Genomic DNA, 14,564 nt, shown 5'->3' with positions numbered 1-14,564 from the left:
TCCTAATGCCTTCTGATCATGGTTGAAAAATATATATATCGTTCTGAACGAAGCGATCCGTGCCGCAATGCCTCTTCTCCTTTGTACACCCTGCAGGACTTCTGAACCAGCGTCGTGCTGCCCTTGGAAAAGAGTTTGGGACCATCCCAGCTGTGTCCAAATGGACGTGTGCTCATTGCCAGGTTTTGTTTTAGGGCAGAAGTGACCTCCGTGCAGGCAGTGGTGTTGTGTTGCTGGGGCACAAAGCTTATGGTGTGTGGTGTCAGCAGCCTGCAGGCCACACATGCAGCCAGCTCCTGTGCTGTGTGCGTGGCTGTAAATGTGTGCCTGCACCTTAATTGCTTTCAGAAGCCTTTAAAAGCTGTGACTTTGCAATCCTTTGTCCCAAATTGCAGTGTAGAAATTTGGACTCTGCTTCCAAAGCAATGTTAGGAGCAACCAGGCAACTTTCATGACAGATCTCAGAAACAAAACGCTTCTGACTGTTGTGATCTTCCTCCCCCCCATCATCCCTGCCTTAAAACTTTGCAGGAAATGGTTTCTTCCTGGATGAGATCAGCAACTCTCCTCCTCTTTGAGGTCCTCAGCTGAAAGGTGCAAGACATGCCAAGCTCCTCGCTGGGTTACTGCTGCTCACATGAGGTCTGCACTGCCAGGGTGTGCCTGGGCACGGGACAGGCATGTTCTTGGCTCTATACCTGGCCATAGGAGTTCCTATAGGTGTGCCCAGGATGATGCTGCCCAGCCAAACTGCCAGCCCTCAGGCTTTGCTGTATTAGTGCAGCTCATATGCAGTCCCCAGCATCCCTTATCAAACCCAACGTGAGCAAACCTGTTGGGGTCAGAGCGACACCTGGGAAGCAGTCAGCAGCTGATGAGCCCCCAGTCCCCTCCCAGCTGTGCTCCAGTCCTTCATCCAGCACGGCTGCAGCGTGCGTGCCTGTGTGTGTGCTCAGAGCAGCAGCAGGATGCGTCCCTTCATCCAGGCTGATCCTTTTTTCCATTAGGTTAGCTAGAAAGCCTCAAATCCCCCATTAGGTTGGTTTTTTGGGGTTTTTCTTTTTTCAGTGTTTGCATGTTCACTCCTTACCCGTTAAGGATTCTCTGTGCTGGAGGGATGTCTGTGTTGGTGAGAATGGGGACAGCTAGGAGAAGTAGCAGAGAGGCACGAGGATGGGATGCGAGAGGCAGAGAATGTGTTATGATCCCATAGCATGAAAGCTTCCTCAAAGTGTTTTTAGGTGGGGGTGTGGGTGACCGCTGGTGCCGTGTCACAGCCCTCGTGGTCCTGGGGCCGTTTGGTGATGTTTCTGTGCCGTAGCATATGGCTGAGCTGATTGTCTTTACTTTTGGGAAGTCAAAACCAAACGTTCCGCTCCCCCCGAAACGGTGATCTCTGTGTTGATTTGCGTGACTTCAGGGTGGTTGTGTGCTTGGGGAGAATTTTTGTTTATTTTTTTCTAATTGGAGGGAAATAAGTTTCCGAACCGCTGGATGGAGGTGCCCAGATGGGGTTGGTGTGCGGTGGAGGTTTGAGGAATGGCCGCCGTGGCTGTGAGCTTATAGCTTGTGCTTTATTTAAATGAACTGATGATGCCTCGCCAGGCTCAGCCAGAGTCAGTGCCTGAAGCTTTTTGTAGCCGCGATATCCCAGAAGAGAACCAGCGACGTCCTGAAAGATGCGCTCTTATAGAGCGGCCATAGTTATCTGTCCAAATATTTGCTTCCATTTTCAAAAGATAAAAAGTCATTGATTACAAACTTCCTTCTCTCGGTTTGTTCTTTGACTGTGTTCTTGCCAGGCCTGAGTGCCCAGGAAGGCGTGGGGGTGGGGAATGTCATTAGCCGTACCCAGTTCCCCTCTTAGAGCTGGTCCCAGGCAGGTGTGAGGGCTGCGGGGTTGGGGTGTGGGTTCTGATGAATGATGGCACCACGGGGTAACCACAGCAATGGAAACCTGATGATGGGCTGAGCCACCCCTCTTCTGGGACTCTGCGTTCTGCCCAGTCTGGCCCCAAGGGATGGTGGTTCCCCTGTAAGCACAGCTGGGGGCTGCTGAGAGGGCAAGATGGGAATGCTCTCTGCAGGAGATGTTCCCTTGCAGCCTGTGCATGCCCTGGCCTTGTCCCAGTGATGCTCTACCCTGCCCCGTGGGTTTCCCAGAAGCTTTGGGGTGGATGCAGCCAAGCACTGCACCCTGAAAGGGCTGTGGTGGGGTTGTTTATGGATGCAGGGTGTGTGCTGCGGATGTGCTCTTGCAGCACCCTTCCTGCGAGTGCAGCTCCTGCGCACTGCTGTGCCGGTGCTTGCGGTCAGGGCGGGTTCCTCCTCAGCATCCCTGTGCTCTGTGAGCCTGAGTGCTGCCCTGGGTGGCTGCAAGGAGAAGCATTTAGGTGTGGGGGCTCTGTGAATGCATAGAGCCAAGTCCCTGCCCTCCTCCTTTCCACACCGGGGTCCCCTGTGTCATCCCATAGGGTCAGCTCTCAGGGATCTGTGCCTGCACCGTGCCATAGGCGCTGCCAGCTTTAGGACTGCCTTTCCCATCACTTCTGCTTTCACTTGTGCTTTCAGCACAAGTCCCAGCGTGCAGGCTCTGAGAAGCAGAGCAGGACCATCATCCTGGTAGAGGAGCAGGAGGCCGATTTCTGGGGTGCACACAGCCCCCTGGCCTCCGGTGTCAGCGTCACGTCCTCCTCTTGCAGGGCTCCAAAACCGCAGCCACATTTCCTGCCTGCCTCACTGGGGAGTTGCAGGCGGAGCGCAGCCCACGACGCCCCTGGGGTTGGGATCTCAGCAGCGACAGCCACCGGTGCTGCAGCTCGGGGTCCTGCAACATCCCCCGGCACAGGTGAGCCTCAAAACCCATGGCGATGGAACAAGGTGCCCAGGGGATGCTTGGGGGCCGCAGGGGCTGCCACCCTCTTCCCCATGCTGCTCACTGGGGTGTGAGGAGGGCGGATGTGGGGCAGTTTTGGGGCTGGGTGTGCGAGCTATTTGGGGACTGCTGAGCGCTGGGTGGGTTTGGGTGGCTTTAATCCTGCTCTGAGTGGATGCCCCCGGCATTATGTTGGCAGCACAGAGGGGGAGGAAGGCACTGGGTGTTCTCAATCTGCAGCCCGTACCATCCCCATGCTTTCATTTCCACTCAGGCAGCCCTCCTGCACCCACTCTTCTCACAGCAGCGTCTCCATCACGGCTCGTTTCCCATTTCCAGCCTCTCCACTTCCCTTTGCAAGCTCTCTTTGCTCGGGTGGAGGGGCCTCATTTCACCCATCCCCTGTGTCCTCCCCAGGTCCCATGGCACTGGGCTACACCATGCTGCTGGCACTGCTGCTCAGCACCCTGCAGGACTGCAGGCCCCGGCCCATGGAGCAGGGCCTGCAGTGGGTCTGGGGGGCAGGAGAGCAGACCCTGGCTGAGCCCCCGCTGCCCTCCCGCAGAAGAAGAGCTGATGTTGGACCCCACAGCACCACTGTGATGCCTGTTAACAATGATACTGCATTCCCTGGGCGTGACACGCTGATGGGCATGGAGCCGGGCAACACCACTGGGCAGCCCAAACCTTTGGTGGTCACCACAACAGGTCAAATGGATGACTCCCCTGAGCCTCATGCATGGCTGGACATGGAGGCGGACAACACCTCCAGCCAGGCCTTGGTGCTGACCACGGTCGATTCCTTGGATGAGACCGATTCCCCACAGTCCCAGCTCTTGGGCACAAAGCCACCATCACAGCCAGACAACACCACCAGGCAAGCCAAGGCCTCGCCGGTCACCACAGCGAATCCATTGAATGAGACCAACACCCCTGAGCCCACTGTGCCGCTGGGCACGGAGCTGCCACCAAAGATAAACGACAGCACCAGCCAAGCCAAGGCCTTGGAGGTCACCACAATGGATCCTTCAGATGAGATCGACTCTCCTGAGACAGCACCTGGCACAGCATCCCAAAGTGGCAGCACCGCTGTGCCCAACCAGCTCATGGAATCCACAGGGCATGGCACGGATGGGACCGTGACCAGTGACATGGACGTCTCCACGGAGCCAGACTCATCTCTTCTCCCCACCACCACATTTTCCAAAAAATCTGGCTCTCACCCTCCATGGGAGGTGAACACAACACCTTTGTCCATGAAACCATGGGGGACCACAACGTCGGAGCCCTCTGATGACCTGTGGGACAACAGCTCGCTGATGAACAAGTGCCTGCTGGCCATCCTGCTGCTGGCACTGGTGGCCGGGTTCTTCATGGTGTGCACGGCAGTGCTGGGCACCTTGCTTTGGCGGCGGGTGAGGACGGCTCGTCGGCAGCTTGGCCCCACCGAGATGATTTGTATTTCCTCCCTGCTGCCCGACAGTGAGCGTGCTGCCAACAATGGTCCTCGGCGTGGCATCCCCGTGCGTCACAGGCTGCTGATTGATGCCAGCTCTGAAGCTGATGGTGATAACCTGACGCTCAGCAGCTTTCTGCCGGAGCATTCCTGAAGCATCGTGGTGGAGTACATGCAGGAACAGCATGGGGTCCACCTCTGGTGCCACCAGTGTTCCCTTTGGAACTGTATGGAAAAGACTCATCCACCCCATTAAAATGCCTCTGCTACACAGATGTGGTGATCTCTCGGTGCCTACCCACATCCCCATCCTGAAATTTCGCTTCTCCATCCTCCTCCTCTGATGGCAGCAGCAGAAATGGAACCCTCCCAGGGTGCAGAGCATATGGAGATGGCGACCCCAGGATTCCCAGGCTTATGCTGGGAGTGGAAAGGGTGGTGGTGCTGCAGTGGGTGTGTTTGTGGCTTAACATGTTCCTGCCTGTGGTCAAATGCAATGGGGCGAGGGGATGGCACTGGGGCTGGTGGGGTGCTGCTGGCCTGTGTCCCACACCCACAGGTGGTGGTTGTAGGCTCTTGGCCTTGTGTCCAGGGGGAGAAGAGGACTCTGGGACCATGCTGGTCCCACCTTGTCCCAGTGGGGAAGTGTCAGCCATCCCTAGAGTCACCAATCCAACCTCTTCTCTGTGCTCAGCCTTGGAGGAGCCATCCAAGGGAGCAGGAATGGCTTTCGTCCCTGCCCCACCGTAGGACTGTGCCCCTATGTCACCATCCTGGTCCTCCATGGGCACATCCTTGCATCCCTATCCATGTGCCATTTGGGCACAGCATCCCCATCCCTCCTCTTCCAGTCTCAACATCACCATCCCCAATGTCTCCATCCCCAGCATCCTGCTCCCACCATCCCCAGCCCTCTCCCCCCACCCTGTCCCCATGTCCCCACCACCCTGCTCACACCACCGTTTGCAGCTGTATTTGGGCAGCAAAGCCCCTCCCCAAGTGCTGTGCCCCAATGCATCTGTGCCTCGAAAGCAGAGGAGTGGCCATCCCGCTCCCGCCCTGGCCTCCGTGTGTTTACATTCACTTTCTGCTTTGAATATTTTCCACCTCGCTCAATGTAAATGTTTACGGTGAGGCTGCAGGGCCGGTGCAGCGGGGATGGTGTGGTGGGGCCACCCCACAGCTGCTCTCCCATAATGATAACTGTCTGCCATGAGATGGATGTGGTGCCACGCTCCTTGCTAGGGACACCGTGTAGGATGGGATGTCCCCATGCCTTGAGCCACAACACAGGGCAGTGGCCAGGTTGGCTCCAAGGGCAGATCTGTGCTTGGGATGCAGTGGCTGTGCACAATGCTGGGCAGAGCACAGTGCTGTGCTGTGCAGGCTGCTTTGTGGCTCACTGCTGTGCTGCCCACATGGCCACGCATGCTGTGGTGCAGCCCTGCAGGACGAGGTTCCTCCCCCAGCTATTTTGCTGCCACAGCAAAGAGCAAACCCAACAGAGCAAATTACAAGCAGAGCAAGGCCGAAATTTCCCAAATTGCTGGTTGGGCTCGGGGCTGTGCTGAGCCGAGCCCTGTGGGCCCCCACCTTTCATCTGCCCCAAATTATACAGCACAGCCTGGGCGGTGCTGCCCTGCCCAGTCCCCAAAAACAGCATCGTAATGGTCGGTGGGTGCTGGCAGAGGGGCCACCCCAAATTGTGCTCTTTGCAGACATGGACAGTGGTTCAGTGCTCCCCAGTGCTGCTTAATTCCAAATCTCATCACGGCCTCATGGCCCTTGAGACAAGGAATGGGGACACATGGCACGTAGTGGGGCCCTGGCTCCATCTCAGGCTCTCCGCTCCCTTTTAGGATTTTCAAATAATTTAAGGTCAGGATAAGCAGCAGCTGCAAGCAGCCGGCAGGCTGCAGGCAGACGGACAGATGCATTATTTCTGGGAGCGAGGGGGTGACGCCGGGTGAAACCTGAACTGTGTCGGGGATGGAAATGGGGACAGGGACAGGAACGGAGACGACCATCCTCATCCCCCACCCGGCGGTCCCAAAGCAGTGGCTTCTTAGGGGGATTCTGGCAGGGTCCCCAGGGAGGCGGGATGCAAATAGCAAGGGGATGAAGTCACTGCTTGAGTTACTTTGGCTGCAACGGAGGGGATGAGGGGCCAAGAAGGGTGGGATGGGTGATGCCCTCATTCTGGAGCTGTTTCTGCACCTCAAGACCACACTGTGAGCCATCAAAAGTGTCGGGGAACCAAGCCCCAAACCCTTTCCATCCCTGTCCCTGTCTTGGTCCCTATCCCCGTCCTTATTCCTGTGGATCTCAGGGTGACACCTCCCAACTCTCCCTACCCTAGGGAGAGCCATGGGATGATGGGAGCTATATGAGAGCCTGGCCTCCAGGGAAAGGCCAAAGCTGAAAGGGGGTGGCAGAACTGACATCTTTGGTATGCCTGCTGGCAGACAGGGTGGATAGGGTGTATGGGTGAATGGGCTGGAGGTGATGGAGCAGGTGAATGAGGTGGACGGGATGGGTGGATGAATGGGATGAAAGAGACTGATGATGGGACTGATGGGGTAGTTGGGATGGATAGAATGGATGGGGCAGGTGAGCAGAGCGCTGCGTGCAGTTTTGATCCCCTTTGTCCCAGGGCAGATGCATGATCATGCTTTGCAGGACCATGTGTCATGAGCCCACACCATGGCAAGGCTTAGGTTTACAGGGATGGGATCCAGCCCCAGGTTGGGTTGCAGCCAAAGGGAACTGCGTGGGGGCAAAACTCACATTTTGGGGCTGCACGTAGCCCTGAAAGAACCACTCTGTTACCTCCATCCCTTGCTACAACCCCCTCCTCACACCCCCTTTCCCCACTTGCATCCCAAAAAGGAGTGCGGGAAAGGTGACTCCCTTCATTGAGCAGCCCCCAGCCCGGGGCCGCCCCACTGGGAGGGAGCCATAGTGGGCTGGGGGCCGCCTGTCCCTCTCCAGCCTCCCCCTGCTCCCTCCCCAACACGGCCCTAATGAGAACAAGCTGGTCTGCTGCGCACACAGCCAGTGAGCTCAGGGCTACGGCGGGTGAAGGAGGAGGAGGAAGAGAAGGAGGAGGAGGAGGAGGGAGCGTGACCAGGGCTCGGTGCAGAAAGGCAGAGGAGCGCGGGACAGACACGCAGCGCCGGTGAGGTGAGCCCCCTGAACCCCGAGTCTGTTGCATGGAGTCTGCTCTCCCCAAAGCTCCCACTTTCTAATGCTTTGTGCTCTCTTCTGCTCAAACTCCAATTTTTGGGTGGCTTGATGGCTTTTGGGGTTCAGGATGAGGCCACAGCTGTCTGTATGCTTTGGAGGATAGCATGTCTGCACAGCACCGAAATCTCCAAATTCTTGAGCTATAGAAAAGCAGAGTTGCGTCTGTGTTGGTGTGGCAAAGCCAGGAATGGGGCCACATGGTGGGGATGGGGACAATGAGACAGCAATGGTCACCCATTTGGGTTTCGTGTATTGACTCTACAGCTGCTGGCTCCTTTTGCAAACAAAGTCACATTCCTGGGACATGGGAGCGCCCCAATCCTGAAACTGCATCCCCCAAACTTCCAGCAGGGATTGCAGGGCCACCTCCCACCCCGTGCACACGCTGCTTTAATGCAAACCAGATTTCTGCAGCCAGAGAGAGCTGGAGCACCAAGAGCTCCAGCTGGAGACTGAGACTGGGGGAGAAAACTCCAAGCTGGTTGGGATTTGGGGGTGTAAGGATGGGAGATGGGCCTGGGGGGATGTGCTGTGTCCGGTACCGGTTGAGCTCCTGCCAGCCTATTTATAGCTGAGCTCAGACTGGGAACCGTTTGGAGTGCTCAGCGCTGGGACGAGCGTTGGGAAATGCGGCGGCTCCGTCTGTGTCAGAGTTTCCACTTGGAAACCTCAATTTTCAGGAATTTTCAAACCAGACGAAGGCAGCCTGCAGCCAGCTCTTGGCTCTCACCCTGGTCACCTCGTCGCGCACACAGCGTCCCCAGGACTTGAGCAATCGCGTTGGGCTGCTTTCCATCTATTTTTACAGCGCCTCTTTGCAAAACAAACACAAACTTTGCTTATCCTCACCACCACTGCAGCGAGCAAACCAAAGCCCATTTTTGCTTTTCTTGAAGAATTTTAGCTGTGTGTGGCTGGGGGTTAACGCACTGCTTGGGTTGGGGTCAATGTGACGCAGTCTTTGCTTGGGGTTTGGGTTTTTCCTCCAGTAAGCCCTAACATTTTGCTGTCCCCCTGCTCTCTGCAGGGCGATGGCGATGCAGCTGCCCGCGTGCCTTCTGTTGGTGTTTCTGGTGGCCCTAGTGCACTCGGCAGCCCCACGGCACGTGGCTGTGTTCCACGAGCCCAGTGTTGGCAGCGGGGATGGAGAGGAGGCCTCTGCTGTGCCCCCCGCCCAACCCGTGACGCCAGGAAGCGGCCCCACAGTGGGGGACGCGGTGGGGACAGCCATCACCAACAGCTCAGCGCCGGGCAATGTCTTGGATGGGTTGGTGGATTTCTTCAAGGAGTACATGCTGCTGGTGGTGGTGGTGGGCTCGTTGGCCTTCGTCTTGCTCTTCATCATCTGCGCCGCCGTCATCGTGCGGCAGAAGCACAAGGCCTCAGCCTACTACCCGTCCTCCTTCCCCAAAAAAAAGTACGTGGACCAACGGGATAAGACAGGAGGGCCTCGGGACTTCAGTGAGGTGCCTGAGAAGGCTCCGGACCCTGACGCTGAGGAGCCCCTGGACTGTGGCCGGCAGCTGCAGGCTGACATCTTGGCTGCAGCCCAGAACCTCAAATCTCCCAATAAAGTGCCATTGACCAATGGGGCCGGTGCCCAGGGAGAGCACGAGGCCAGGGTGGAAGAAGGCAGCGAGCCACCCATTGAGCCCCATCCCCTGAATCAAGATGCTGAAGGAGTGGGGTCAGAGGCAACAAGCGCAGAGGGCAAGGAGGCCCAAGATGGCTCTCCCAGCACCTAGTGCCAACCATGGACTAGGAGCCGGGCTCCTGGCGGCCCTGCTCACCGCCCACCTGAACGTGGAGGCTCGAGGAAGCCCCGATGAAGCCCCACTCCCCTTCCTTTACCTCCCCCTGACCCCATGCAGCCATGGGAGGCTATTTTTGAGCTGCACTTTGGGCTGTTGCGGAACTCAGTGCAGCTAAACCCATCGCTTGTGCTCTCTCCATGGGTGCTTTCCTTGGATCCCCCCAGAAATAAAGAAAAAACCCAGGCTGGGTCTCCCCACCGTCCTCGCACAGCTTTCTCACAGATGTTATTTTTGCTCATTATCGCATCCTGGCCCCCACCCAGGCAATGGGGCATGGAGGTGCCATGACCCATGACTTCATGACCTACTGGTAGTTCAGACCTTCTATGGTGGCCTGGAGACATTGCAGACCCCTCGGATCAGCTGCTCCCATCCCATTCTTCCAGCCCCCCCCCTTCCCCCGCAGTGCTTTGTGGAGACTGGAGGCATTTTGGACTTGTTTTGGTGAGAAAAAGAAGGGAAAACCTTAACCAATCTTAGCAGGAGGAAGAGGATGCAGTGACAATGCCCCCATCCTTTTGTTTGTATGCCCTGAATATCACAGACCCGTCGGAAAGCACAGTGAACAGAGCTCAGAGAGGAGCTGGAGTTTTGCCTTATTTTCTTAACCTCCTTTGCTATGAATAAAGACATCTACTATGCACATTTCTTCCTCTCATGTGTGTTTCTTGAGCTGTCAGGATAGGCAAGCCATGGGCTCAGTGCCATCCTTCCCTGGCAGTGCTTGGGGACATCAGGATGGGCAAGGGAGGCTCTGCACTGCAGCAGGCAGCAAAATATTTTGTTTAGAAAATAATAACAGCATCCTTCCCGGAGTTATGCTCCCTACAGCTGCGTGCTTGCTGCTGGTGACACCCTCAGGGCCAGGGGACACAGTTATCACTTGCACAATCTGCATACAATTCTCAGAAACCGTTATCTAGAGTCACACAGCAGTGTGAGTGGGGAGGGCATGGCGCTGCCTCGCCAGGGTGCAGAGCTCTGGCCTGAGATCCTGTCTGGAGAGAGTTACACAGGGTTATTTCCTGATCTCATCTTGGTTTGCTTTGAGAATTCAGCCATGTGCTTTGTCCTGCAGGATGTGCTGATGGAAGGCAAGAGTCTGCAGTACCAGGAAGGCAGCACATTCCTGTATCCTTGTGTATGAGAAGCATTAGGAAATGGGCTGAACCAATGATGGAGCACCTGGTGAAGGGGTGTAGCCAGCCCTGGGAGCACAGGTGGAAGCAATTCACCTATGTAACCCTGGGTCCACCCCGCCTGACCTCACTTAAGGACTGGCAGCCACAAAGGAAGCATCTCTACCTGGAGATTGCCTTCTTTGTCATGTTTGATGAGCCCTGATTCTTGGAAAGGGGTAAACAATTCTTTCTTTATTACTGGATTGTGACTACTATCTTTCTTGGGTTTAAAGCAACTATATCTGCTGTCACCTATCCTTACACCTCACATCCCTGTGTACTTTTATATTCATTACTCAACATCCCTGCATCCTTCTACCAGTGTAACCCCACGCTTATGCATCTCCATTACTCCAGCTGACAGTATTTTGCAGGGAAACCAAAGGATTCCCCCAAGCAGGGGTGGGACAGCAACCCGCTGAGATTCCCACCTCATTCCTCAGTGCTCTTCGGGGCAGTGGAGAGGTCAGCAGAGCCCCACCAGATCCCCGCAACAACCACAGTGCAAGTGGGAACGCGGCCATCCAGATGCTTTCCCAGCACAAAGCAAGTGCTGGCTTTTTATCTTCTCTCCTGCTCTTTGCCCGAGGGGCTCTTGTGAGCACAACGAGCCCATTCTGTCCCAAAGTGCACGTGGGTGGCTGAAGTTTCCTTATTTCTTTATTTTTGACTGGCAAACCACTCAGCTGCTCCCAGGGAACGATGCACATTCCTTGCTACAGGAGGGGCAACACCAAGGGCCAGAGTCCAGCCTGCAGCTCAGCAGTATGTGGAGGAATGGGCACAGGGTGGTGCTGAGCTGAGGCACCACAAACCACAGCAGCAAGAACACGTGTCCTGCTGGGCAGATCAGGGCACTGAAAAAATCATTGCACTGCAGACAGAAACCAGAATGAGCCACTTGTTTTTCAGACACATTGTTTTTAATGCAGCTGTGAAACATCATAGGTATGAAAACTGGAAAGGAAGATAGGGTGGGGTGTGGGGTGAGGATGTTTAAAATCTGTAAGAGCAGGGAAGGTTTTTCAAGTGTATTATCTTTTCATTTGAAGATCTGTGGCAATACTCCCTTGGAAAACAGCCATCAGTGTGAGGCACAGGGGAACACAGTGGCCTGAAGAACAGAGGGTAAGCCATGCCGTGTGGCCATAAAACACTTATGTTTTGAAATGATGCTGTGCCCCACACTCCCAGGGAGCCAGCTCATGTGGTGGGCGTGCAAATCCTCCACTTGGTGAGCATTACCCCTGCTCTCTCCACAACTCACCTCTCCAGCAAAGCAGTTTAAGCAGCTTTAGCTGTGCACAGAAAGATGCTCAGGTGAGATATCTGCCAGGCTGTGTGTTTTTGAATTTCCTTCCACAGCTGAAGAGAATCCAGCCCTAAAACTACTAAAGGCAACAGAGGCTGTCAGAAATCGCATCCAAAACCAGCTCCTGCAGCAAATAAAGATCCCCTTCTGTCCCTGGCTTAGTAACAAGAACACTGACTGCTAGCTCTGCTTTGGAGGGGATGGGGGAAGTTCAGAAGACATCCCCAGAAAGTACAGACTGATTCCTGGTCTTCCAGGGAGCTTCCCCTCAGTATTGCATCCCAGTTAAGCTATTTGCATTCTGGGTTTGAATCCTCAGCGTGCGTTTATTCTCTTTTAACAGTATTTGGCAAATTGAAGGGTTGAATGCTTTTAAAAGATGCTCCAACGTTAACTCTCCTGCTATTGGAGGATATGAGCACAAACAAGACCTGCCAATGCTGCCGGGTCTGTGCTTCCTGGCACCCAACCACAGCTGCTATTTGCTCATCTCCCACAGTCACACAGTCAGTGCCCTCTAGTGCCTGCTGAAGCATCCCAGCTCCTCCCACAGAGCAGCATGATGCAGGGGATAGACAGCATGTGAGAGGTCACAGATTGTGAAACCAAACTCCAACACAGCTGCAGACAAACCACTCGAAATTTATATACTGTAATGATTTACAAAGTGACCTGCAGATCTTACATAAAGACCAAGGCATTGTTTCCCACCAAACTCTGTAAAACATTAGGTAAAACTATACATTTCCAGAAGAAAAAAGTGCAGCCCTTCCAATGCTGGAACAGCAGGATTCTTTCTCTCTTGAGAAGCTACTGGGGTGCCCTGCAATGGAGCAGTCCTTCACTTTTAACATTTCAAAACCAGTCCCAACAGGACAAAGGCTGCTGAAATACCCACGTTCCAGTCATTTAAGCACTACCAGGGTGGCTATACACACATGAGCAGTGACACATTGTGCGTTGAGTTGTGCGCATTTTACAGCTTCTTGAGTAGTGCACAGGATTCTATTAATAGCTAGAATAATTGCACTGCAAATTTATCTGGAATGAGGACAACCTCCACAGTCCATTTAGGAATTAGTTTGCTTTCTGCTCTGACTCTCCTTTCTTTGGATCTTGTTTCAACTTGTAGTCAGCCAAGGCAGCCTTGATTGCATCCTCAGCCAGCACTAGAGGGAAAAAAAAGCACAAAACAATGTCTTTTACAAGGGTCATTCACAGACATTTCAAGAACAATGACAAGTCACTTAGAACAAAGAAAGCAGTACAAGCAGTAGCAGCCAGCAATACCTACCACTGTAGGTCAGCCTTAGCTGTTATGTGTGCAGAAACTTTATTTGGAAAACACACAAAAGCATCTGTGCAAACTCGTTTGATTCTTTACTTACTAGAGCAGTGCAGTTTGACTGGAGGAAGGCAAAGTTCTTTTGCAATATCTGTGTTCTTGATTTTCAATGCTTCATCAACCTGAAATGTATGGGTAGGGTAAGTCATCAGTCACTTTGCATACACACATACATATGATGCACACACACACGCTACAAAGGCATTTGCTACCAGTGTCCTTCAAAGCTCTGGAACCAACCAGAATGACACTCTGAGAAGGCAGTAAAAGATGCTGATGGTGTTCTAGCATGAGAAAAGCCTTTTGGCAATACCTGTTTTATTCTGCCCCTGCCAAGCAACAAATCTGCAACCTACTGTAGGGAACCTCCTTTAGCAGGGGAGTTGGACTAGATGATACTCAGAGGTCCCTTTCAACCTCTATGATTCTGTGAAATATAAGGACTGTCTCACAGCGTGCAATGGTTGTTAATAAACCAAAGCACACTACTGCCACTGATTGTTCTAGGTCTGTTTACCTTCCATCGTAATACAGAATCATTCTGCTTGTCAAAATGCCAAAAACATGGAGGTCACCGAAAGACATTCCACTATACAAGTGCTTTCAGAATCAGTGCTCATTACCTATTTTTGATTGTTGTGTAGCACAGAAAGCTTTTTCATAGCCTACTGGAGGTTCCCAGAAAAGGCAAATGCTGCTTCAGAAGTTAGGCCAGGAAGTATGAAACTGCATTCTGATTTTCTATGTGTGCCTAACACTTGGAGCGGACCTTCTTAGACCCATTTAATTCCCTGATCCCAGGGGTAGGTGTGAATACGTAACTGCTCCTCACCATAACCCTCAAACCAAGCCCTTACCGTTTTCCCTTTCACCCACTCTGTTGCCAGCGAGCTGGAGGCGATGGCAGAGCCACAGCCAAAGGTTTTGAAGCGAGCATCAACGATGCGGCCATTCTCATCCACTTCCACCTGTGGGAATGTCGAAAGGGGTGCTCAGCTCCACAAAGCACAGCAACCACCCACGCAGGGCTAGGGATAGGAGCGTGATTTCAGGGCTGGGGGTTTTTGGATTTTAGGACCTGGGGAGGGACTTTAGGGTCCGAGGGGCGTGACGGGGAAATCTACGTCACAGCCATAGGATGGGAGATAGCTGCGACTTGGGGCCTTGCAGCGGCACCCCAGGCTCCCCTCACCTGCAGCTTCATGACGTCGCCGCAGGCCGGGGCGCCCACCAGGCCCGTGCCCACGTTCTTTGCGTTGCGATCGAGAGAGCCCACGTTGCGCGGGTTCTCGTAGTGATCCACCACCTGCGAGATGAACGTATCACTAACAGTCC

The 14,564-nt window shown here is 54.2% G+C and overlaps 3 protein-coding genes across 4 annotated transcripts; 2 read left to right on the top strand and 1 right to left on the bottom strand.

Annotated features, from left to right (window-relative positions):
- The first annotated feature begins 2,222 nt into the window (after positions 1-2,222).
- On the top strand, positions 2,223-5,652 carry SELPLG (selectin P ligand). The gene is made up of 2 exons (XM_010720204.3): positions 2,223-2,848; positions 3,293-5,652. Exon 2 carries the CDS (start codon positions 3,298-3,300, stop codon positions 4,483-4,485), a length of 1,188 nt encoding a protein of 395 aa, XP_010718506.1. The 5' UTR covers positions 2,223-2,848; positions 3,293-3,297; the 3' UTR covers positions 4,486-5,652.
- A 128-nt stretch (positions 5,653-5,780) lies between these two features.
- On the top strand, positions 5,781-10,036 carry TMEM119 (transmembrane protein 119). Of its 2 annotated transcripts, none has more exons than XM_010720201.3 (2): positions 5,781-7,509; positions 8,605-10,036. In XM_010720201.3, the coding sequence occupies exons 1-2, from the start codon at positions 7,355-7,357 to the stop codon at positions 9,320-9,322; spliced, it is 873 nt and encodes a 290-aa protein (XP_010718503.1). In that variant the 5' UTR covers positions 5,781-7,354; the 3' UTR covers positions 9,323-10,036. The 2 variants fall into 2 exon arrangements, with proteins under 2 accessions (XP_010718503.1, XP_010718504.1); XM_010720202.3 differs by having other exon boundaries at positions 7,398-7,514.
- A 2,470-nt stretch (positions 10,037-12,506) lies between these two features.
- On the bottom strand, positions 12,507-14,559 carry ISCU (iron-sulfur cluster assembly enzyme; the record flags this gene model as incomplete). Its single annotated transcript, XM_010720246.1, has 4 exons — positions 12,507-13,053; positions 13,273-13,351; positions 14,087-14,197; positions 14,422-14,559. Coding segments are annotated over 4 exons (420 nt in total), but the record flags the coding sequence as incomplete, so codon positions are not given.
- Between the last annotated feature and the right edge of the window lie 5 nt (positions 14,560-14,564).

Source organism: Meleagris gallopavo, chromosome 17 (genome assembly GCF_000146605.3).
Source record: "Meleagris gallopavo isolate NT-WF06-2002-E0010 breed Aviagen turkey brand Nicholas breeding stock chromosome 17, Turkey_5.1, whole genome shotgun sequence".
Lineage (NCBI taxonomy): Eukaryota > Metazoa > Chordata > Aves > Galliformes > Phasianidae > Meleagris > Meleagris gallopavo.
The sequence above is the reverse complement of the archived record's forward strand: the minus strand, read 5'-3'. Positions and strand labels throughout refer to the sequence as shown.